The 25,373-nt window shown below is 31.2% G+C and overlaps 2 protein-coding genes across 2 annotated transcripts; one reads left to right on the top strand and one right to left on the bottom strand.

The window, feature by feature from the left end:
- Positions 1-5,971: 5,971 nt before the first annotated feature.
- Positions 5,972-13,977, top strand: LOTGIDRAFT_113888 (hypothetical protein; the record flags this gene model as incomplete). Its single annotated transcript, XM_009052221.1, has 5 exons — positions 5,972-6,002; positions 6,285-6,448; positions 6,847-6,963; positions 13,558-13,749; positions 13,906-13,977. Coding segments are annotated over 5 exons (576 nt in total), but the record flags the coding sequence as incomplete, so codon positions are not given.
- Positions 13,978-16,936: 2,959 nt separating this feature from the next.
- Positions 16,937-17,317, bottom strand: LOTGIDRAFT_114152 (hypothetical protein; the record flags this gene model as incomplete). Its single annotated transcript, XM_009052220.1, has 1 exon — positions 16,937-17,317. A coding segment is annotated over one exon (381 nt), but the record flags the coding sequence as incomplete, so codon positions are not given.
- Positions 17,318-25,373: the final 8,056 nt, after the last annotated feature.

Below are 25,373 nucleotides of genomic sequence, written 5' to 3'. Positions count from 1 at the left end.
TGCCTGTAAGTTGATTTTGAGATTTTTTAGGGTTGTCTGACTATTGGTCAAGTTAAAGAATAAGCCCAGTATTATGATGGTCAGGTTATTGATGCACTGGTCATAACCTAAATGAACTCTTGCCTACATGTGGTGGTTTTATCTTATCAAGAGTAGTAGTACTATATTGTATTTTACAATAGCTTGCCACACTATTACCTTGTAATATTAATCATGTACAGAGATAGAAAACCTAAATGCTATAATATTACAATGCATTCTTCTTTTGAACTTTTGTTAAAAATAGCATGCCCTCCAATTGCATTTCCCCTCCTTGGTTCCCCTCTCATCTGATTTCTACTAGATTTCTACAGACAAAATTAAAAGCCGTCTGCTAGAATTCTAGTACTATTTTCAAGGTGAACCAAAATCTTGTTTTTTTAATGACCTTGACCTCGCCACCATACACTTTATAGACTTTCATTTCTTCAAGAATTCTGTTAACTTTTTAGGTCGACAATTTGTGTTAATATGTTTTCGGACATATATCTGTTTTTACAATATCTTATTTCAAAGAAGTATGTTATAAAACATTACACATGTATCACAGGTTAATGGTCCATAAATTTTATTTTGTAAAGTTTAAACCATAATTTTGTCCTCTTAAACAAACAAATAGCCTATATGATATTAATGTATCATACAGTTTAAAATGGCTAAAAGCGATATTAGTGTTTAAAACCAAGGATTAAATAGATAGACACAACTTTACTGTCAATAATAGAATTTACAGACCACAGTCTGTGCTATATTATATAGTAGCTTGGTAAAATAGGTTTTCTTATTGATTTTTTGTTCATGAGTCAATAGAAACACAGCTGTCAATTTGATAATATTATAGGAGTAATAGTAATATTCAGGAATTGCCAATAATACAGGCTTGCAATAAGTGGTTAGTGCGGGTACAGAGAAGTGATTTGCGCCCCCAATTGTATCCAGTTTTATTTTCAACGAAGATAAAAAAACTGATTTTTTATTCGTTTTTACCCTAAAATATATGTCAGAATGCACCAAATCAATTCATTTTTTCTCAAATTTTCTTTAGAGAAATCTCTGAGACTAGAGGCTTGAGACTCCTCTCCACAGAGTAGCCAAATTTTGAATTCAGCCTCCACAGTTGTCCCCCTATTGAGTCAGTCTGCCCCCTATTTGTAGGTTGATAGACTAGTGGGTAATAACATTTTAAAGGATGTTCTTTTCTTTAATTTCAAAAGAATGGTGGGAGACCTTAAATTAATTTTCCTATCCTTTTGTTATAGGCCTATTCTGAGTTATGAGTATTTATAGATTATAAGGCTTCTGTGCATTTTTTGTAAGCTTAGCTTTACGGGATCCCTCTCATTAAGAATCTACATAACTTACTCTGTTTAATCATTTTTAATTAACTTCATTCCATTTATTTTACAGGCAATACCAAAAGGAGAGCCAGGTTAGTTTATATACATATTTATTAATTTCTTCAACATTTTCATATTTACATTGTGGGTGTATCATAAACATATCCTGGAAACACAAGGGAAGCAACTCATTGTTTAATCATTAGAAATATAAAATACACAAATCACTATATGTGATTAGGTTTTGTGATTAGGGCCTATATGTATTTGTTGATAATTCATTTCTTGGTTTGACACTATACTGTTACTGCTTTATGGCTTATACTTATTCCTAGAAATTAATAGCACTGCTCTACTACCTAACAAAGTTCAAAAATATTAAGTTTATTGGTTATTCCCAAATTGCTCTTGTTGCATGGAAATGAGACTGATTGAAGTACTTGTTGAACTGATGACATTATTGTCAATGATAAGGATTTCTAATAATAGCTCATAATAAACAATCTACTGAGTGGGTTTATGTTACCTTGTCAAATTTATGTTATCTATAGTTTTATGTTAGGTAAGGTTTAAAGTTCATTTTGATATAGACTTGTTTAACAATGTATGCTACTGTGTTAATATTGTGAAAGACATAATTATAGTCCTCTAGATATCTATTTGACATTTGGTGAAACTAGTCAAACAGTTAAAGGAAAATAGATGTCTAATTATTAGCTTTACCAGCCTAAACAACTCAATTTTAACTAGCTTTATGAATATCTGGATCCTCTCCAATAAAACAAAATCAAACTGTGAAAGTGTAGACTGACGTTATTGCCAATGATTTCATTAAATCTGTTACATGCACTCAAGTCCAATCATACATTGTGGGAAAAAAAACAAAGTCTGTATAAGATTTTTTGACATCGATTCTAATGTCTTTTTGTGTGATTACAAACAAACTGTTCAGTCTGCAAGTTCTATGGGTAGCTATCAACTAAATATTTTGAAGACATAACTCCTTTATTAAGGCATGCAGCATGTTAGAAGATATTAGAGGTTTTATTTATTTTGGTTGTAGAAGGTGTAGTGGAAGAAGTTATTGAAGCTAGTATTGTTCCGTCTACCAATATTCGAACTGGTGATACTATTAGTAATCCACATCATACAGCTTATCTTGACTCTACTAGTTAAATACTAAGCACATGTACTAATTATAATGTGTTATTTGAATTGTTTCCCTAATACATGTTGTGACAGATTGGTGGTGCTTGATTGGTTAATTCTGAACAGGTTCCAATTCTGACTTCAAACCCAAACATGCTGAACTTACCAATCTAGCGCCTCCGTAGGCCGTATTGGTTTGATCCATGAAATATTTGCTCTGCTTTCTACTATAAACAGTGAATGTGCAAAATTGTCATTATATAATTATAATATGTAAATGATAAAATATAAAACATTAAAGCTTTTTCTTAGATAACAATTGTGATATGATGATATATATAATGTTCATCATGATACCCATTTATTGATTTCATTCTGTTTCTCTCAATCTTTGTTTTTTTTTTTTTTCATTTTTCTGGTGCAGTTGTGCCAAGATTATAATACTTCAACATAGAAAATATAGTTAACTATTATGATCTTTCAGCTACGTAAGTGTTCATTTGTGTGCATATATACTGGTCTAAAACTTGCTTTCAAATTTCCCTGATTTATAGAGGGAATGTGTTTAAAATATCCCAGATTTATAGAGGGAATGTGTTTAAAATATCCCAGATTTATAGAGGGAATGTGTTTAAAATATCCCAGATTTATAGAGGGAATGTGTTTAAAATTTCCCAGATTTATAGAGGAAATGGGTTTAAAATATCAACAAAGATTGGGCTATTCTTTAATTTTTTAATGATAATTTCGGGGGATTAATAATTAAGTGAGTCTGTACAACTACTGTAATCTCTCTTATATCACCAACCCAAATATCAACCTACAAGGTGAGCCATGTTGCAAAACTCATCACTTGAACACAACTTGAGCACATATCATTGACTGAAATTAACAACAGTTCTCTCAGTTGTGGATCAGTCCATGAGATTTTTTAGTAAAATCATTTTCTTTCAAAGGGATGTAACTTCTACCAGGAAGAAAACCAGTGAGCAAAACTTTCTATTTGCCTAGATCTAGCCAGGGATATTAGAGTGAATTTCTCCTGAATTTTATATACAATATCTCTGTGATTCTATATACAATATCCCTGTGATTCTATATACAATATCCCTGTGATTTTATATATAATATTCTTGGGGAAAGGATTTTATGAGGTTTATAATCCCACCAGAACAATAGAATGATGTCACTGTAGGTATATAAATTCTGACATTTTGGCCAATCCCAGCTCCTTTCAAAAATATATAGCTCTTAGATCGGATAGAGAAAGCAAGTTTCGGACTGATATCATTCAAGCACTTATTGCTTACAGGTACAGGTAATTGTTTATTCAACTTAATTGTGTATGTCATAGTATTGTTAGATTAGAGTTTAAACATGTCTACCTGTAAGTTTAATCTGTATTATATTATCTTTCTATTTCTAATATTATCTTGATGTATATCTTAATGTATTGGCTGCCAAAGATTTTTGAAATGTCTTTAACTTTGATTTTGAATGAACAGTTGTGCATATCTTTTCACTGTCTGATCCGGGTGATATAATCATAATTATCTCTTTTATATAGATATTTTAATCTTTTACATGAAATATTACTGTTATTATCAATCAGTCGGCAACAATATTCATATTTATTTGTAAATGGATACAAATGATTCATTTAAGATCAATGCTAAGAGGTTTGGCCAAGGAAAACGCTGGTAGACAGGATCCTTGTGAACCTAAGTGGTTATCCTTGTAAAAAAAATTGTTGTGTACAGTTCTTTGTTCTTTCCAAAACTTTACAGAAAGAACAACAGAAGTTCTGCCCACCTATGACATTTTTGATGCCATAGATACAGAGATAAGTTGGAGGGTTGGTAAGCATTAGATTTAATATGGTTTAGGTTGATTCCCGTGATTGATGGACAAAAGCTAAATTTTATATGTTTTTAATCATCTATTTTACATTAACTTACATCTCTATTTTAATGTCTGTGATATGTTTATAGTCATTCAACCATATTCTTAATCATAGAATCATTAAGACTGTTTCAATGGTTTGAAATATTCATTGAAGAACTTGAGAAATATATTATAAAAATACTTGTTTGTTATTTTTCTGTGATATTATTCTTTATACTATTTAGTTTCATGTTAGTGAACAAAGTTTTTTTGTTCATATAGCTACTATATATAGCTTTATAACTATACATTTATTAATAAAGTTACACACCATATTTCTTTACTATGTTTTTCCTATAACTTCAATGAGTTGCTTCCCTTTAATCTTCCAGATTGTTCAGGACTCATTTCACTAATTCATTTGCCATCTCTTCCAATGTTTAAACACGAAATTCAACCTTCTATAACTTTTTCCAGAAATCTCGTTGACAGCTTTCTAATATAGCGAATAAAAGCCTGACCCATCCTTAATGTCTCCTTAAAAAATTCAATATATGATGACCATGAAAATTTTGAGCTAGTCAAATTGAAAGTAGACTACTACCGGTTATACTCATCCGCTAGAGTTTGACACTTCACAAAACGACTATTTTTAGAATTATCCTTCCGCCTTTAAGTCTCTCATCATCTCACTAAATCTTAAAGAACGCAATTTCAGACATTAAATTCCAAATCTAGACCAAACATTACTCAAAAACAGGCATGCAAAAACCCTGAAAGGGAGAGAGAAAGAAGATTTCTAAAAATAGCCGTATACAATCATTTGCATAAAATGTTTTAGTGGAGTGAGTCCTTATATTATTAAACCTCATGCTTTGATGAACATAATCTACAGTCAAGAAAAATTTCCAGAGATCAGTTGAAGATACAAATCCTTTTTTGAATGCAAAAAATAAACCATTTTATTGCTCTCCTTTGTCCTTATATGATCTATAATAATCCAAAAAAATCTAAGATTTCAAATGATAATCTGTTGAAGTTATGATGTGACTGCATAAATTCAACTTACACCTTGTTCTCTGTAGACTTTGAATTGAATTTTATCTGGTTTTATTATGTGTACATAAAACTGAACAAAGAAATGATAATCTGAGACTAATCTAAGATTTTATTCTAATTCAAAAAAAGAATTATTAGTAAAATTAGATTCAGAGACCACAATGATCATAGCGTAGATATTTTATGCTTGACCATCAACAGCCACTAGTACATTGTTATAATGGAAGGCTTTAATACTATCACATCAGATCCAAAAATAAGAGTTCTAAAAAAACACAGTTACATTAAAGGATGAATTGTGAGGGCCATATTATACATAATGCAGGGAATTCAATGTGATTTGAATATGTGCTTTCCTGATTTTTTTATAATCAACAGTAAGAGAGGCAGTAAAAAAGTAGTAAAAATGGATGTATTTTCACAGTGTACTTCAATAGTGCTCTTCAGAAAACATCCCTAAACAATGTTATGATTATTATTTTTGTTGCTTTACAGATTCTGTTTTAAAGGATGCCAAGGTGGTATTTGTTGTTGGTAAGTTTCATACTAAATGCTTCATAAACAAAAAATGTTACTTAGATACCTTGGGTTGTCACAGATTGCTCACCAGCAATGGTAGAATCAAGTGCATATCAAAGGAATAAATCCTTGATAAAATCAGTAGATAGATCTAGGATATATACTAGAACTAGTTATGTAGGATATACATATCCTTTTAAGGTTATAAAATTAATTTAAAACCATGTACATCTTTTCAGATAAGATGAGAATTTGTGAACGTGAATATTTCTGTGAATATTTCTATGAATATTTCAGGTGGACCAGGTAGTGGTAAAGGAACACAATGTGCCAAAATTGTAGAAAAATATGGTTTTACTCACCTTTCTACTGGTGATTTATTACGAGAGGAAGTAGCTTCAGGTTCAGAAAGAGGCAAGAAGTTAACTGAAATCATGAAAAAAGGAGATCTTGTCCCTCTTGTATGTATATTTCAAGTTATGAACTTTACATGCAATACTCACTTTTTAATATATATTATAGGATACAGTATTAGCTATATGACTCTATCTGACTATATATTATAGGATACAATATTAGCTATGTTAAAAGATGCTATACTTTATAGGATACAGTATTAGCTATATGACTCTATCTGACTATATATTATAGGATACAGTATTAGCTATATGACTCTATCTGACTATATATTATAGGATACAGTATTAGCTATATGACTCTATCTGACTATATATTATAGGATACAGTATTAGCTATATTAAAAGATGCTATACTGACTCTATCTGACTATATATTATAGGATACAGTATTAGCTATATTAAAAGATGTTATACTGACTCTATCTGACTATATATTATAGGATACAGTATTAGCTATGTTGAAAGATGCTATGATAGCTAAAGCTGACAAGAGTAAAGGATTTTTGATAGATGGATATCCAAGAGAATTGGATCAAGGCCTTCGATTTGAAAAAGAGGTAATAAAGCTGTAAAAAGCATTTTTTTTCTTTTTCTCACTCAAGCTGAAAAGGTTAACCTTTATTGAACTAAAATGGATGTAGACAAAAATAACTTAATCCAAAATCTTATCACATTGGTCAGAGAATGTTTAGAAATTAATTGTTAACTGTGCAATTTGGTATATAGAGTCCCCTTTTTGTTTGTATAACCGGTAAAAATATGGTTTAAAGACATTATTCCATATTTTTTTATTCAAGGATAAAAACCTTGTAAAATAAATGTTTTGATGGACTGTTTTTAGGTTGTTCCAGCTCAGTTTCTCCTATGTTTTGATGTATCTGATAAAACTATGACAGATCGTTTACTAGATAGAGCTAAAACTAGTGGTAGAGCTGATGATAATGAAGAAACTATTAAAAAACGCTTAAAAACATTTCATGATATCACACAACCTGTTATAAATCATTATCAAAAACAAAATAAAGTCAGAATGGTGAGTCAATATCTTTTTAAAAACATTTCTGTGAACTATAGTACCTGTACTGTATAAGATTAGTTTTGCAACTTCAAGATTTTAAATGGATTACATTTGGGATTTGAGAAATAGCAATATACTCTTGGTGACACTCGATTGGAGAGTTCTGAACAAGTTCCATCTGTCCCAATTCTGCAAGTCTAAATAATAATTGTTTAACACTTAATAAAGGTGGGTTAAGGATATTTGTCTTATTCTAGATTCCAGCTGAAACGTCTGTTGATGAAATATTTAATGAAGTCCAGAAAGTTTTTGATGGTTTTACACAATCTGGTAAGAATAGTTATATTGTCTAAGTATTTTCCCTATAAATTGATTAGTCTTCTATTGAGATCATGACATGTAAAAATTGTCCTGTAGTTTCAAATGGGGAAAATAACATCCCAGTATTTCTGAAAAATTGTATTATTATTTTTACAGGATCTAGTGCTGATGTTTTAAAAGATAAAGACATCATATTTGTTGTTGGTGAGTCAATTAATGAATGCTTACTCTTTTCCAAACACCTGATGATACTTCTCTTTAGAGGAGTCCATTACTATACAACTTTTACACTTGATTTTACTGTACTTTGGACGGATTTTGATTATAAGAATTGCTTGAACAGAGTTGTTAATGCTTCCTAGGTGAGAATTGAAATCTTAAATTGATATGATACTACTTACATAATTCTTTCATATATGAATATTTCAGGTGGACCAGGTAGTGGTAAAGGAACACAATGTGCCAAAATTGTAGAAAAATATGGTTTTACTCATCTTTCTACTGGTGATTTACTACGAGAGGAAGTAGCTTCTGGTTCAGAAAGAGGCAAAGAATTAACATCTATAATGGAGAAAGGTGCCTTAGTTCCATTGGTATGTAATGTATTATTATAGTGGTAATCTTATCACATAATCTCTTTATGTCAGACAATAGATTCTAACTGAATAAAACAACTTAAATTGCTTGTGCAGATTTATATTATGATTGTACAATATTAGCTATGTTAAAAGATGCTATATTGACTCTATCTGACTATATATTATAGGATACAGTATTAGCTATATGACTCTATCTGACTATATATTATAGGATACAGTATTAGCTATATTGACTCTATCTGACTATATACTATAGAATACAGTATTAGCTATGTTAAAAGATGCTATATTGACTCTATCTGACTATATATTATAGGATACAGTATTAGCTATGTTAAAAGATGCTATATTGACTCTATCTGACTATATATTATAGGATACAGTATTAGCTATGTTAAAAGATGCTATATTGACTCTATCTGACTATATATTATAGAATACAGTATTAGCTATGTTAAAAGATGCTATATTGACTCTATCTGACTATATACTATAGGATACAGTATTAGCTATATGACTCTATCTGACTATATATTATAGGATAAAGTATTAGCTATATTAAAAGATGCTATATTGACTCTATCTGACTATATATTATAGGATACAGTATTAGCTATGTTAAAAGATGCTATATTGACTCTATCTGACTATATATTATAGGATACAGTATTAGCTATACTGACTCTATCTGACTATATACTATAGGATACAGTATTAGCTATGTTAAAAGATGCTATATTGACTCTATCTGACTATATATTATAGGATACAGTATTAGCTATGTTAAAAGATGCTATACTGACTCTATCTGACTATATATTATAGGATACAGTATTAGCTATATCAAAAGAAGTTATACTGACTCTATCTGACTATATATTATAGGATACAGTATTAGCTATGTTAAAAGATGCTATATTGACTCTATCTGACTATATATTTTAGGATACAGTATTAGCTATGTTAAAAGATGCTATACTGACTCTATCTGACTATATACTATAGGATACAGTATTAGCTATGTTAAAAGATGCTATATGACTCTATCTGACTATATATTATAGGATACAGTATTAGCTATGTTAAAAGATGCTATACTGACTCTATCTGACTATATATTATAGGATACAGTATTAGCTATACTGACTCTATCTGGCTATATATTATAGGATATAGTATTAGCTATGTTAAAAGATGCTATACTGACTCTATCTGACTATATATTATAGGATACAGTATTAGCTATATTAAAAGATGCTATATGACTCTATCTGAATATATATTATAGGATACAGTATTAGCTATGTTAAAAGATGCTATATGACTCTATTTGACTATATATTATAGAATACAGTATTAGCTATGTTAAAAGATGTTATACTGACTCTATCTGACTATATTATATAGGATACAGTATTAGCTATATTAAAAGATGCTATACTGACTCTATCTGACTATATATTATAGGATATAGTATTAGCTATATTAAAAGATGCTATATTGACTCTATCTGACTATATATTATAGGATACAGTATTAGCTATGTTGAAAGATGTTAAACCGACTCTATCTGACTATATATTATAGGATACAGTATTAGCTATATGACTCTATCTGACTATATATTATAGGATACAGTATTAGCTATATTAAAAGATGTTATACTGACTCTATCTGACTATATATTATAGGATACAGTATTAGCTATGTTGAAAGATGTTAAACCGACTCTATCTGACTATATATTATAGGATACAATATTAGCTATGTTAAAAGATGCTATATGGACTCTATCTGACTATATATTATAGGATACAGTATTAGCTATATGACTCTATCTGACTATATATTATAGGATACAGTATTAGCTATGTTAAAAGATGTTTTACTGACTCTATCTGACTATATATTATAGGATACAGTATTAGCTATGTTAAAAGATGTTATACTGACTCTATCTGACTATATATTATAGGATACAGTATTAGCTATGTTAAAAGATGCTATATCGACTCTATCTGACTATATATTATAGGATACAGTATTAGCTATATGACTCTATCTGACTATATATTATAGGATACAGTATTAGCTATGTTAAAAGATGTCATGTTGACTTTATCTGACTGTATATTATAGGATACAGTATTAGCTATGTTAAAAGATGCTATACTGACTCTATCTGACTATATATTATAGGATACAGTATTAGCTATATTAAAAGATGTTATACTGACTCTATCTGACTATATATTATAGGATACAGTATTAGCTATGTTGAAAGATGCTATGATAGCTAAAGCTGACAAGAGTAAAGGATATTTGATAGATGGATATCCAAGAGAATTGGATCAAGGCCTTCGATTTGAAAAAGAAGTAAGATTTCTTTTATTCTGTAGCTAATTTGTTTAATCTATATATGATTTCAAAGATAAAAAGAAAACAGCTTTCTATTCATATCCATTTTAAATCAAAAGGGATACAACACTGGTGTATAATATATCAAAAGGAATTGTTGGTTCAAAGGCACTTATAGCACATAAACCAAATAATTATGATATTTTTTAATATTTACAAAATACACCTTTAAGGGACCAAAGATGCCTTTTAGATATGTTAAGACAATTTGACTAGCAGAAAATTATTTTTAAATATGTATTGATTTTAAGTATTTATTTTGTTTGGTATTTTTTTGATAGGTATGTCCAGCTCGTATTATGTTATGTTTTGATGTTTCTGATAAAACTATGACAGATCGTTTACTAGATAGAGCTAAAACTAGTGGTAGAGCTGATGATAATGAAGAAACTATTAAAAAACGATTACAAACATTTCATGATATCACACAACCTGTTATAGATCATTTCAACAAAGAGAACAAAGTTAGAAGTGTAAGTTTTATGAAAATTTAAAAAGTGTCTGCTTTATGCAACAAGTGGAAAAAAAGTTTGATGGATTATAATATAAATTTAAATATCCAGAACCTTTTATGGAGCCTTGTAAAAGTTGGGTAACAATTACAAAACTGTCATCAGAGAAGAGAATATGAACAAAATTGAAATCCTCAACCATTTGCTTGATCTCCAAAAAAAAGCCTTTTTGATTCTTTAAACATAGTAAGGTGAATAATGGAAATTAATTTACAGGTTAAAGCTGATGGCAGTGTAGATGAAATATTTGAACAAGTCACGAAAATATTCTCTGATTTAAATATTCAAGGTAAAAATTTTATAGATTTCTAACTGTTTAATATAAGCTCTTGAATTGTGATGTTTCTTAGCATCAAGACTGGAAAAATTAGATAAATGATATTTGTTTATGAACATGAATATATTCTTGAGGATTAAAACTGGTATAAAATCATGATTGTGTTGGTTATCATGCCTTTATTTCTTTCTTCCATATTTTGCTTTCGTTCTATAGAATGTAGTGCTGATTTTAAATTATCAGATGCAAAAGTTGTCTTTGTTGTGGGTAAGTAATCTTAATACTGTTTCAACAAATGGTTTCTTTAACAAATCTCATGTTGGCATGTGTTTTGTATATAAAATCCTCATCAGGACAGATAGTTTTGGTAATTGAATTGTTGAAGCAGAAATGTTTACGTATTATTTATTAAAATTTGTTTGAAAAATAAACACGATACAACTGCAATGTAATCTATATGGCCTGAATAATTGTGAAGGATCTTGTCCAGATCATGTTGAATTGGTGAATTGGTAAAATGTAAAATTTTATGTTAACTTGTTTCACTTTCAGGTGGACCAGGGAGTGGTAAAGGGACACAATGTGCTAAAATAGTAGAAAAATATGGTTTCTGTCATCTTTCTTCTGGTGATTTATTGAGGGCAGAAGTCAATTCTGGTTCAGAAAGAGGCAAGCAATTAAATGAAATAATGGAGAAAGGAGACCTTGTTTCACTTGTAAGTTGTCCTAAAAGAAGGTTTAGCATTTAATTGAAATCTAAAGCATTAAATTTAGATAGATATCTCTATTGATAGTAAATCATCTCTTTTCCTCTTTTGTCATATTTAACCTTTGAAGACCTGATACAGTGAAATTGTGATTAATGACATCCTATGAATCCCAGTCTGATGATAAAGTGATTTAAGTTGATATAATGTACAGTAGAGCATATAATAAGCAAAGTAAATCTCTCTTTCAGGATGAGGTTTTACAGTTATTAAGAGAAGCTATGGTTTCAAAGTCATCCAAGTCAAACTGTTTTCTAATAGATGGCTACCCAAGAGAACTGGAACAAGGCAAAAGATTTGAAGATGAAGTAAGTGTTTTATTTGTTGTTTTTTTTCTGTGATATTTTTTATGCATTCAATCATCAAACTAATCATCCTGTTTGGCCTTGAAACAACAGCTGGTTCTGATTAACCATGGTTCTGATTTACCTCTGATCTCTACCAGATGGTTCTAATTCACCAGATCTGATTGGTTCTGATCTACTAATTGGTTCTGATCTACTAGTTGATTCTGATCTACCAATTGGTTCTGATCTACCAGTTGGTTCTGATCTACCAGTTGATTCTGATCTACCAGTTGATTCTGATCTACCAGTTGGTTCTGATCTACCAGTTGGTTCTGATCAACCAGTTGGTTCTGATCAACCAGTTGATTCTGATCTACCAGTTGATTCTGATCTACCAGTTGGTCCTGATCTACCAGTTGATTCTGATCAACCAGTTGATTCTGATCAACCAGTTGGTTCTGATCTACCAATTGGTCCTGATCTACCAGTTGGTCCCGATCTACCAGTTGGTCCCGATCTACCAGTTGGTTCTGATCTACCAGTTGGTTCTGATCTACCAGTTGATTCTGATCAACCAGTTGATTCTGATCTACCAGTTGATTCTGATCTACCAGTTGGTCCTGATCTACCAGTTGATTCTGATCAACCAGTTGATTCTGATCTACCAGTTGGTTCTGATCTACCAGTTGGTTATGATCAACCAGTTGGTACTGATCAACCAGTTGGTTCTGATCAACCAGTTGGTTCTGATCAACCAGTTGGTCCTGATCCACCAGTTGGTCCTGATCTACCAGTTGGTTCTGATCTACCAGTTGGTTCTGATCTACCAGTTGGTCCTGATCTACCAGTTGATTCTGATCAACCAGTTGGTTCTGATCTACCAGTTGGTTCTGATCTGAATTTTTTAGATACATTTTTCATTTAGTAACATTTTTCTCGTGACTCTTTCTAGGTTGCTAAATGTACCTGTGTATTATATTTTGATGTATCTAATGAGACAATGACAAAGAGATTGTTAGAGCGAGGTAAATCTAGTGGTCGAGTTGATGATAATGAAGAAACTATTAAAAAACGATTACAAACCTTCCATAATCAGACAAAACCTGTTATAGATTATTATTCACAACAAGATAAAGTAGCTCATGTAAGTATTAAACCTGTATGTTAAAAGATTTTTAAAGAAAAAAAAGAAACAATCATTATGCTGATTCCAATACAGCTGTATTACAGCCTATTCTCAATATTTTACATGAAAAGTTTGGATAAACAAGATTTAATATAAAAAATTGCTGATTTTTAGATCAAAGCTGAAGGAAGTGTAGATGAAATATTTACAGAAGTAAAGAAGTTTATGGATAACCAATCTTGGTAGTTTGTGAGAATACAGACTGTACCAAGCATCAGAATATTTCTCACTCACCTGCGTGCTGTAATATATCTATAACTCCAATTTTATCTCATTTTTACCATTGCTGGTTATTTAATCATAAATACCAACTTTGCTCAAGTCTTTCAAGTTACATGTTTTTGACTTTGGATAGAAATTTCCCTTTTTTTAAATCTCCCTCAACAAAACAATTTTTGAAATTCTGATGGTCAAGGACCATCTTTCAATTTTTTTTATATTTTTTAGCATATTATATAATATTTAGACTTGGGACCTGAAATCATATATACCATCTCAACATTTGAAACAAGATGGTTAAATATAGTACATAGCTATATGGAAGGAATAACAATCACTGATAAAAATTGTACGCAACCTTTTGACATAATTCTTCTGTCTTTCTCAAGCACATATAATGATAGAAAGTGATAGACAAACTATTATACATTTTGGTATTTTATTTTTTAGAAAATATGAGATATATAGCATTTTATAAGTACATTTTATTAGTATCTTTATGTACAGTACAAGGTACAAAAAAAATGAGATACAAATACTGGTAAAATAAAAAAAAATAAAACAAAATGTAAATTAATGAAGATGGCTTAATGATGAAATGAACAGTTATTGATGTTTAATCTTCAAAGAGATTTACATTGTTCAATATAATAATTATATTGCAGCAATTGGAATATCTTTGTTAACTAGAAAATATCATATACAAACATGTATGTTCATATTTACATGTTACACATACATAAACATGGAATAGTTGCATACAACTTTGACTGGTGATTGAAATGTTAAGCTATATGACCGTTGATGGATACTTGTAAAAGATAATATTTTGGCAGTGGCTATTAATTAGTCCATCCCCTTACTGTCATAATAATTTTTAAAACTATTTATTATTAGTCTTAGTTTAATGTTTTCTGTTTTTTATCTTGTTATTTTTTCAAGCCAATGTGATAAAGAAAAACTGGTATACTTTCTTGTAGAATCTTTGTGCAATTTCTTTTGATGATTTTTGTTATTACTTTTTGCTGTAAATTTCTCTTTGGAAGTAACTAATTAAATTTCATTCTGCTTTCGAGCAGAAAGTGGAAATATTTCAAAATTAGCATTTCAAAATTTCAAAAAAAATTTTATCCTGTAAGTGTTAATTACATGGTTAAAAGTTTTACTCTTACTGTTGAGAGAAAGAAAAAAAAAGTATTTTGTTTCTTATATATTTATGTCTATCATGATCATCATTGGGATTGACTTTGTTGATATTTATAATATAAAACTAGTATTACCTAAATTATTTGTTATTTATAAACTTTAAATAAATAAACTTTATAACACCTAACTTGGGTTTTAATAGCCCACCATTAGCTTGAGTTCGTTCTTGTTGCTATAGTTGTTTTGGGGTTGTTCAATCCTTTTCGCTTTTTTATCGGCTATGTTTATTTCTATTCTGGATGTGAAAGGATGTGACTGTATATTATTGGCACCTAAATCTCTCCAGAAAATGATTCTAAACATCGCAGAATATAGAGCTATGTTTATACAGTCGAACTTGTTTTAACAGTCATAATTATGTATTCAGCACCACCCTTCAATGAACAGCCACCAAAAGTTCCCCACTTTCAATTTTCAATTTAACTCTATTAAGCATCACCCTCATGACGCAGCACCTTCCATTTTCTTGACTGTGAACACCCTTGAATAAGCAGTCAATTGTATATGTATATTCAAATATATCTTTGTTAACAAAATCGAATGTGTACGGAACCCCTTACGCGCACTTTTTCGTACTTTTATCAAATATTTCGTTTTAACGAAATAATTAATTCGTTAAAACGAACAATAATGGTGGTAAAAGTTAATATTGTAGAGTTTTTATCATTATAGGAATAATTTGTATTATTAGATAAAAGTGACAAAGAAGGTCATATAATATAATTTATTGAGGTATTTACACAGATATATTTTACAATTATTGTATTTTAAAGGAACACTGTTTTAACTTTCAGGATTCAACTTTAAATTCATATAAACATTGATGAGTTACACCAATATTGTCGGTGCCATATATTCTGATTATTGGTTCCATATCACACGTCATTATACTACCAGTCCACGTATTGCTTCCAGATTTTTCCATCGGTTCTAATTCAATAGACACTTCTTTTAAGGTAGATGATGTAAGCCGAAATTTGATTTCTTTGTTTGCGGGCAAAACTCTTTGTAATGGTTCTAAAAGCATGCAGTTATATTCGGCAGCTCCTGGATAATACATCGGAAATGGGTCACACTTTTCCAGACCTTTAGAACAATGTAACAGAAAATGTCCAATACAATCAAATCTTCCATTGTATTCACCTGGTCTTTGAGCAAACAAATTCAGTTCGTAGTAACCAGCCTTTGGTAATCGGGCACTTATTTTCATAGCGGAAGCCGTATAAGAACAGAAGACATATTCTTCCATATCTCTGGCGCTTTCAGTAGATCTCAACTGCATCAGGGTTATAACCTCATTACAAAGATTTAAACTTAAATCAAGGGTTCCGTCTTTAGATTCATATGAAGTATGCTTAAAAATATCTTCCATAAAACCATATTCAATACTTTCAGGACAGGCACCCCAAACACCAAATCGTTTAGGATATGGATTGACGTCAGTGCATACTTCATCACAACGTATACAGTATTCTGTTACTAAATCAAAACTTAATGTTTTAGCAGTCATTGGTAAAGCATAAATTTCTAATATAAATCTGTACTCGGCTGGTAATCTGATGTGAATATTGTAGGTCTCCATGTCCAACTTTTCACACAGAACAAACGTATCAAAACACTTTTTACTCTTCTTCTCTCGGAGGTGACAAGCAACATTTTTAACAATGTCTACTGGCGCTCGTAGAGTAATATCACATTCTCTCATGGCTTTAAAATAATAGTTCTTATGTGATAATTTGATCCCATGTAACAAGGCACCCGGTTCCACTTTGGCTCTTTTATTGAAATCGTCGATTGTTACCGGATCGGACAATAGCTGAAAAGTCTGGTTCATTTTTATAGACGCGTATTTTTTAGGAAAATGAGACAAAATAAAGTGTTTCGGTTCAGGTAAGAAGTAAAACTCCTGATAAAATGGTTCGAATTTCTTGTTACTGGCAACATGTCCACTACCCCATGTACAATCTACAGGCCACCATTCATTGTCTACCTGTACAAGGTTCCATGAATGTGATGTTTTACCTTTCATTTTAAATGGTTCATCAGGTGTATATCCATAACCTTTAGCAAACCCATTCATCTTCATACAAGGTATTTCAGCAGCACTGAAAATAGAAACAGCAATCCATATATTTTATAATCTAGAATGTTTCATGGTGTAAATTTATTATGTAAGGATATCACGTTTGAGAAAAGAAAAATGAACATGTTCTTGAATATTATTGAAAACCTCTCAAACTATTTGATGATACCTCGATAGTCATACCTCATCAGGACGTGGACGGACATTTTTTGAGATTATACCATGAAACAAACAAACTTTCCCAACTTACCGACACAGTTCAAGAAAGAGTTGACTGTAATGGTCACAAACACCCATTCCAGTCTCTAAAACCTGCCAACCTTCTCTTTTGGGGATTTTACCACTGAAGAAACTACCAGTATCATAGCTGAAAATGATTTTAAATTATCAAATGATTTGAAGGCACGTCTTTTTAATGTCCTAATTAGTTGCGAATCAAATGTGGTTAATTAGTTTAAATATAAAGTAAATGAAAAAAAGGTAAGACAATACCTGATATTATGGGTTATCCAAATATAAAATGCTCGAATCTTTTCCAGATCACATTTAGCTGGTTTGCTGAGGTGATACGAGAGATCTTCTGGTGTTCTGCTAGTTAGTTTTGGAGCCTGGAATCAAGGAAACAATCATGTTGTGAACCCTCAACATTCTCTATTTTTATATAAATAATGCTGCTAATCAATTGTACAGGCTTGGATGCATATGAAATTTATATTATTTAAAAGTGCATGTGGTAGCATCAGGAGACGATTTTTATATTTTTGAAATAGTTATTTCTCTCGTGGGCAAATATTTGAAAACAGGGTTTTTCTGATTACGAACTCTTGCGCTTATGAAATCTAAAAGAAACTTACAGATATCGAAATGTTATCAATTATTGAAAACATTTTTAGATCGGGTATTAGATCTTTCCTAGTTAGTGATGGAGGTCGAAATGGTGCACATCCCGGCAGTATATTTTCGATGTCTTCCTGTTCGGTAGATAGTGATTCTATTGATATACCATCTTCTGGTATTGAACTCCTTGTAGTTGGAAGTCGTCTTGGGGTATAATCTGGACTTAGAATGGTATCATGTTCTAAGTCATCTGGTAATGATATCTTTATAGCTGGTGTCGGAACCTGTGTTTTATTTTGGATATTGGTGTTTGTGTGAATATTAGAGTTCTTCTGGTTATTTGTGTTATTCTGGACAGTGATCAAATGGTTATTTTTCGCCCCCGCTTTCCAGCTCTCTGGCGCCTTTTCTTTATCCATAGAACTCCCGGCGCCCATTTTCAGTCCCTAGAAAATTATAACTGGCATTGTCAACATAATGATGTTACACTAATGTCTAGAATTCTGAAAATCACTTTCCTTACAAGCAGTATAATTAAAATGAAAAAAGGAAACAGTTAAATTTCCAGAATATTTAGGCTCTATTGTAAATTGAATTGGGAAATTCTGCTTTGACAATTTCTGCGACACAATTCAAACTCTTATCAAGAGCGTAAGAATTTTATATTACCCTATCTCCCGGATTCCAACATGGCCATTAATACACTGTTCTAAAACCACTCATTTTAATCTTCTCCATTTTTACCGAAATTTGAATCTGAATTTTGAAATGTTATAACAACTTACCGTTTGTGTATATTCTGCTATAAAATAATAATCGAAATTTGTAAAGCACTTTAAATTTCAATATACGACCATATTCTCGCTTATCCCTCTTGAAAATTTTTTCAGAAAATATCCAGAATTGAGACAACACAACTATCGTGTCTACCTTCCTTGGTTATGTCCTAGCAACAAACAAAACCAAGAATACTTATATAACTGATATAACTGACATAATCAAACCGTTAGTTATTGAATAGGACTATAATTAATTCAAAATAATAGGCTTAATTTGATTGCTCTTTGAGTAGATAATCCAATTATATCCAATCTTGTTTGTCCTTTATAATGTCATAATGAACTGGATATACTTATCAACGGGTCACAGAATGTCACAAGGAGAGACATTTACATGTCGAAGTCGCAATCCACAAGACAAAACCAGGAAGCTGAAGACCCAAATGAAATGAGACCAGCACCTATCTAATGTCATTCCGTTTGATTATGAATGACAAAACTTCTATGAAAACCATTCTAAAATACGAAAAACTAAATGCAGCACAGGGACAAGTTGAAATGGTAAAAGAGAAAGCGATTTCTGTCCAGTGCATTGCATCCGCCAAGTCTGCACCTACGACTGTGTGACCATCCCGGCTTTCAAACGTCCAAGCGTTTCGTAGTTGCAGAGATGACAATAGCCTACGTTTAATCAATGGACAGCATCAATAATATCAAGACCCATCTATATAAGCTTGTACTTTATTCAACGTTCAAACAAAACTCATACCTAAAATGGAAATTGATCTACATATTTTCCATTCTAGAAATCATGTTTAAGGTAGGTCTATCTCTTTTAATGATGACTGATACAACTTGTAATCAACTCGTATAGTTTTATCAATTAAAACAAACATTATGCCACTATGACATTAACGTCATCGCCTACTTTTATAATGAATCTATTACTCCCTTTATATAAGAATATGTTTGGGGGGATTTGTAATATGCCTACATGCTTTGCCTCACGAGTCTAAGTCTTCTTTATCCCGACCACAAACCACACTGTTGATATCAGTCGTGTTAATCAACTTGGTTTTCTTCTCGTTTGACAAAGTTACATCCGATTTTGATTTATAAAAATACTGATAAAACAGGTGAATTGGTATAATTTTACAAAGTAAAACTTAGGGAAAGGTAACCAGCAAAAATTGTTTTCTCTTATAAAAATAGATTCTATTTTCTCAGTTTGTGAGACAAAAAGTGAAACAATTTCCTTCTATTTTCTAAAATAAAGGCTATTTTTAGGGGCATTCTACTTTTTTGTAAAAAGTTTTCATTATCAAAAACGTTGTAAATTATACCTGAAAATAATTCTATTTATGTATTTATATCTATGTATCTTCTTGTTCAAACTGGATTTGTTTAAAAAGGGTTAACAGAGAGAACTAAATACTAGAATACGTAGGAGGCATATTTCTCTACGTAAGTCCGTACAGTAGTTTTCTTACAGCTTTTAAAATGCATAACGATCTTAAAAACCTTACATATATTTTAAAATATTTTTGGCGTTTAAAAATTAACGCCTGGAATTTTTTTAGTTAAAACTTACAGATACGTTAAAGGGCACATTTCTCCATGTTTTGGTGTATAGTTTTCATAAATTTGAAAAATTTGAGCAAAAAAAATTTTGATCTACAATAAAAGCGGAATGTCCCTTTAAGTGAAAATATCTAAGGTTGCTCTAATTTCTAACCTATTTATGAGATTTATGCCCAAAAACTTGCTTTCAGGGCTGCGAGGGGGTGGGGGGGGGGAGGGTGGGGGGGTCTGCGCCTCTTAGAACCTAGGGGACATTCTAAGGATATTTTTAAGATTTAATTAATATGAAATTTATTATAAACCACAATATTGTCGACATATTATAAGTGACACACCTTCATTTGACGTTTTAGCCTAGATATTATCATTAAGAGACATCATAGACGATACAAGGTAGATTTAATGTTGTAGCCCAAAGGAAGATGACCTCACTTTTGATTTTGTCAATAAGTTATTTTGTTAATTACTAGTTAAATAAAAATACCAATTATTTTGACAAGTTAAACATCCTATTTTTAAAGTTGATAAGTCTACGTGATTTCCCAAGAAAATAAAATCATAAAAAACACAATTTATTGTTTCTTGTGCACGCAAACAATTTGAACAAGTGAAGTAATTGGAGTAATGGAAGAATCTAGACTATGGTAGGTTATAATTAATTATTAAAGACTGCTGTATAGGAATGTTTTTTTGAATCGTATATCTGTTATATAGTAGTGAACAATGTCATACCACACCAGTTAAATTGAAAATCAATGATATTTTATACACCACATTGATACAATTCAGTTAGAATTCGACAGCTGACTCAATCAACCGTTCAATTTTGAGTTTTGAGTTAAATGGCTAAAGGTGATTTCATTTTATATATATCAGTATACCTACCAAATTATCATTAATTCGGTCGAAAGCACGTTACCTTGTATATTATCTACCAAAACTTTTCCGATGAATACACACATAGGATTATTTCCACCCATTTCGGCTTCCATATGTGGTGGGCAATGTTGCAGTTTTCTGTGGACATAATCAGCAGCAATTAAAGTGTAGGGATAAGGTAGGAGGCGTGTGGAGATGGGTATAGTTGACAGTTATTGTGAAGGGTGATCCCAACAGCCATTTATCATATACTACTTTCACAATTTGCATTTGTCTCTTACAATTAAATGACCATGGAGCAAATGGTGGGGCTAATTCTAAAATTCTAAAAACTAAAATTCAGTCCAAAAGAAATCGTAGACTTTTGCTCCTTTTTCTGCAAAATTGAAAGGTCACTGAATCTAATATATTACAAACTAGATATTCTGTGAAATATCTCGTAAGTATGGAATATGACAGCGACCCTATGCTCAGATGTTATTTTTGAACAAAACAGATCTATGCTTGATTAATATTAACAGTAACCATAAACAAATTGTACCGCCTTCACTTTTCAATGATGTATCAATATAGAGGTAGTTATAGCTTAAATTGTAATTAAAAGATATATTTTGATAAAAAATCAGTGTATGTAATAGTCCTAACAGGCTTGCATAGAACACCAGCTGACACGTTCCTTTGTAATCAATTGAAAATCACATATGTGGTTAAAGAGAAACACCATGGTCAATAATTTTTAATTCCCATATAAAATTACACCTTTCCTCATTCAATAATACTTTGTTTGATCAATTTGAACTCAGGTATCACCAACACGCAATCAACATTTCATGGCAAAAGATCGAATTTGTTGTTTACGTAGTCATAGTAATAGATTATCAATCCAACCAAAATCTCATTCTTTTCATGACAAACTTGTGGTTGAAAATAGATCTTTAACGAATTTTTTGAGTTCGAAAAATAGCTGTATGTACTGTATATTATTAGGCAATGAGACACGTAAAAGGACATGTAAATTTAAAAGATATCAAAAATTTGTTGATTGGTGAGAAAAACTATAAAATCTACTACGTGAACACATGGCATATTATTTCCGTTGACAACAGCAGTAATATTAATTTATTTAAATTGTGGGATATAAGGGAATTACAGTATGAAATAGAATGAGTGAAATTAGCCAGGTATGTGTTTAGTTATTTTCATGAATCACCAATTCTTAATCTGACATCAATCAATCGTATTACAGGTATGTTTCTGAATTCGAAACAACAGCAGAACGTACAGTGAGATCATATTAGGAACACGAGACCTTTTCAAATTGCTTTGCTTACATTGAGTTGTTGAATGAAATAAGATCCATTATACTGGACTTGAAATATTACCAAGAGTAAAATATAATATCGATAGTATGGGTGCGATAATAACAACCAAAATAATACGTAGTGGAAAAGTATTAGTAGTATTAGTTCCGGTGTCAAGTTTACACCAGGAATTTTTTGTTGTAATAATCTGTTCTTCTATTGTATTCAACATAGTTTGTACTCTTATAGATAGTGTTGAGATCGACTATGACAATATGACAGGTTTAAAGGCAGAATAAATATGAGTAGAATGTTGATAGTTGAAGTCGTTCATGTGAGCAACTCCTTTTAAGGCGCCAATAACAACGCCTAGCATGGTTAAGTCATTTGCGATTATTTCTCTTGCAGACACTTAAAGTTTTTTTTTTCACAATTACTGACGCATTAATTGCACTATGATAATGGGTGATTATTTGGTTATCGGACTGAAGATTTAAACCATTCGGATATATACTGTGTCCAGCTGGTCCATCCAATACCTCTTGCGCTGTAATCTTCTATGTTTTCAATGGAGTGGTCGGGGAGTTTAAAGTGATTCGCAATCTATCTGTTTTTGTCATGTACTATATCGTAGCGATGGTCACTAAAACGGGTTATCAACAAAGAAATTATGTATACAACATATTAAATTTTGGTCAACGCAATAAAGTAGGTCACTCATATGGAAATTTTTGCCAGTTTTTGTTTTGAAAATAATGAGAAATTGGTACATGCATGATCGCAGGTACCACTCGCAGAACCTCCACATGGTATCCAAAGCCATTAAAAGGAGGAGGGAGGTTACCCTTCTTTGAAGGTACAAAAGTGTGTAGTTTTTAATTTGGAGCAAGAAACGTTTTGATTAAGCCCTTTCTCGTAATATTTATCAAAGACAAGTCATCACGCGGAATCAAAATCGGTCTGTTTTACAAATTCTATAAAATCTAGAATTTGTAATTGGATAATGCCAGAAAATGCGTTTTTCAGATAAAACGAATATTTAAAATAAAAGTTGGTGGGTATCGGTCTCTTTAAAATACACCTTGATATCAAGCTCACCAAAATTGGTACCTTGAACACTGTCGTGTCCAGGAAGATCATATTCGCGGTTAATTTTACTGATGGATGATGGTTATTCAGAATTTCAGAATACTGCCAAAAGTTCTCAAGAGATTCAGATTCAATGTCGCCAAGAAATCTTCTATAGAGAAACCAAAATTCTAAAAATATCATTGATTTTTGACAGTTCTATGAAAGTTGGTCTCTCAAGTTTGCGATAATGATGTGCTTTGATAAGAAATTTCAGAAATGAAGTCAACGCGCTTGTGTATGACACAACAACTGCCTTTGTCGTTTTTCGGATGATAATGTTTTGATCGTTTTACATTTAATTTAATGTTTTTCTCTCAAAATTGGTAAGATTATTCTTCTCGTTTACTATTGCAAACCGAGAAACTGAACATGTTTTCTTGAAACTGAAGGTATATAGAAGAATTTTCATCATCGTCTCAACACGATCTTATAGGCAAAAATAAGAACTCGGACTTGCATGATATTATACGATTCCTGAAAAGGTCATTCTTTGAATCATCTTTGGTTCACTTATTATTTATATATTATTTATAAGTTGATATCTAACTTGTGTTAATCAATATCTAAATGATCATAAACACGGGTAAATACATTTTACAAATTACTTGCAAAAATGTCTTTTTCCTCAAAATAATAGAACAGTCATTGGACATTCCATCAAGGTTTTATATGTGACTTTCATAATGAGTTGTATTGGGCAGTTGTAGCTGAGATCTGAGGATACAATAGGGGGCAGATGACTAAATGGTCAAATATTGGAAAGCTCTGTTTGTAGTGGAAGAACATAGGCCCAAGCCTCCCACGGAGCGTGTTCTCACATTTGTTGGTGTGTTCTGGCACATATTTTGGAACAAAAACGTATAAAGTTCCATTTCTGAATTTGTTGTAGCTGTAATTATGTAGGGCTGGAATTGAGAAATTGAGGGTGCACCGTGACTCCGCCTCACCCTCCACTCACGAACGATGAAATACATTTTCAGAGCGAATCTATAACTATTATTATCAAGCGCTTCAGCATTTATTACTTTGAATAATATATATCCAGACTTCGACAATTGGTTTTATCAATTCTATCTTTTAACAAAAAAAGTTTTTTTTAAACAAGTAAGTCATATAGACTGATCAAGAGGCGACAGCTCGCGCTTTCGATCAAGCATTAAACTAATTAATTGTCCCTACAATGATCCTTCAAACAGTAACTGAAATAAATGAAATATTCCGTCAAAAGTTTTAACTATTGAGGACGATATAGTACTCATAACTACCCATATGTTTGCGCTTCATACTGTGTTAAAACCAAGAACCTAAAATGAGGAACGCAAAATAAATAAAAAACGATTCGAAAATGAATAACAGTAAACGCGTATCAGAGTTTGAAATGTTCAAAATGTTTGTGTTTCGACATCTAGCACTTGACAAACTTCCTCTATACTCCTGACTATACGATTTTTTAAAATTTGATGAACGATTCGTCTACAATTGCAAAATTGTATAATAAAATTTATAATAGTGCTTACGTTATTTATCTAGGAAACGGCGATAACCTAAAAGGCATGCTCTTTCAGA

The sequence above is a fragment of the Lottia gigantea genome (assembly GCF_000327385.1).
Source record: "Lottia gigantea unplaced genomic scaffold LOTGIsca_18, whole genome shotgun sequence".
Lineage (NCBI taxonomy): Eukaryota > Metazoa > Mollusca > Gastropoda > Lottiidae > Lottia > Lottia gigantea.
Note: the sequence above shows the minus strand (reverse complement) of the source record. Positions and strands in the feature narration are given on the sequence as shown.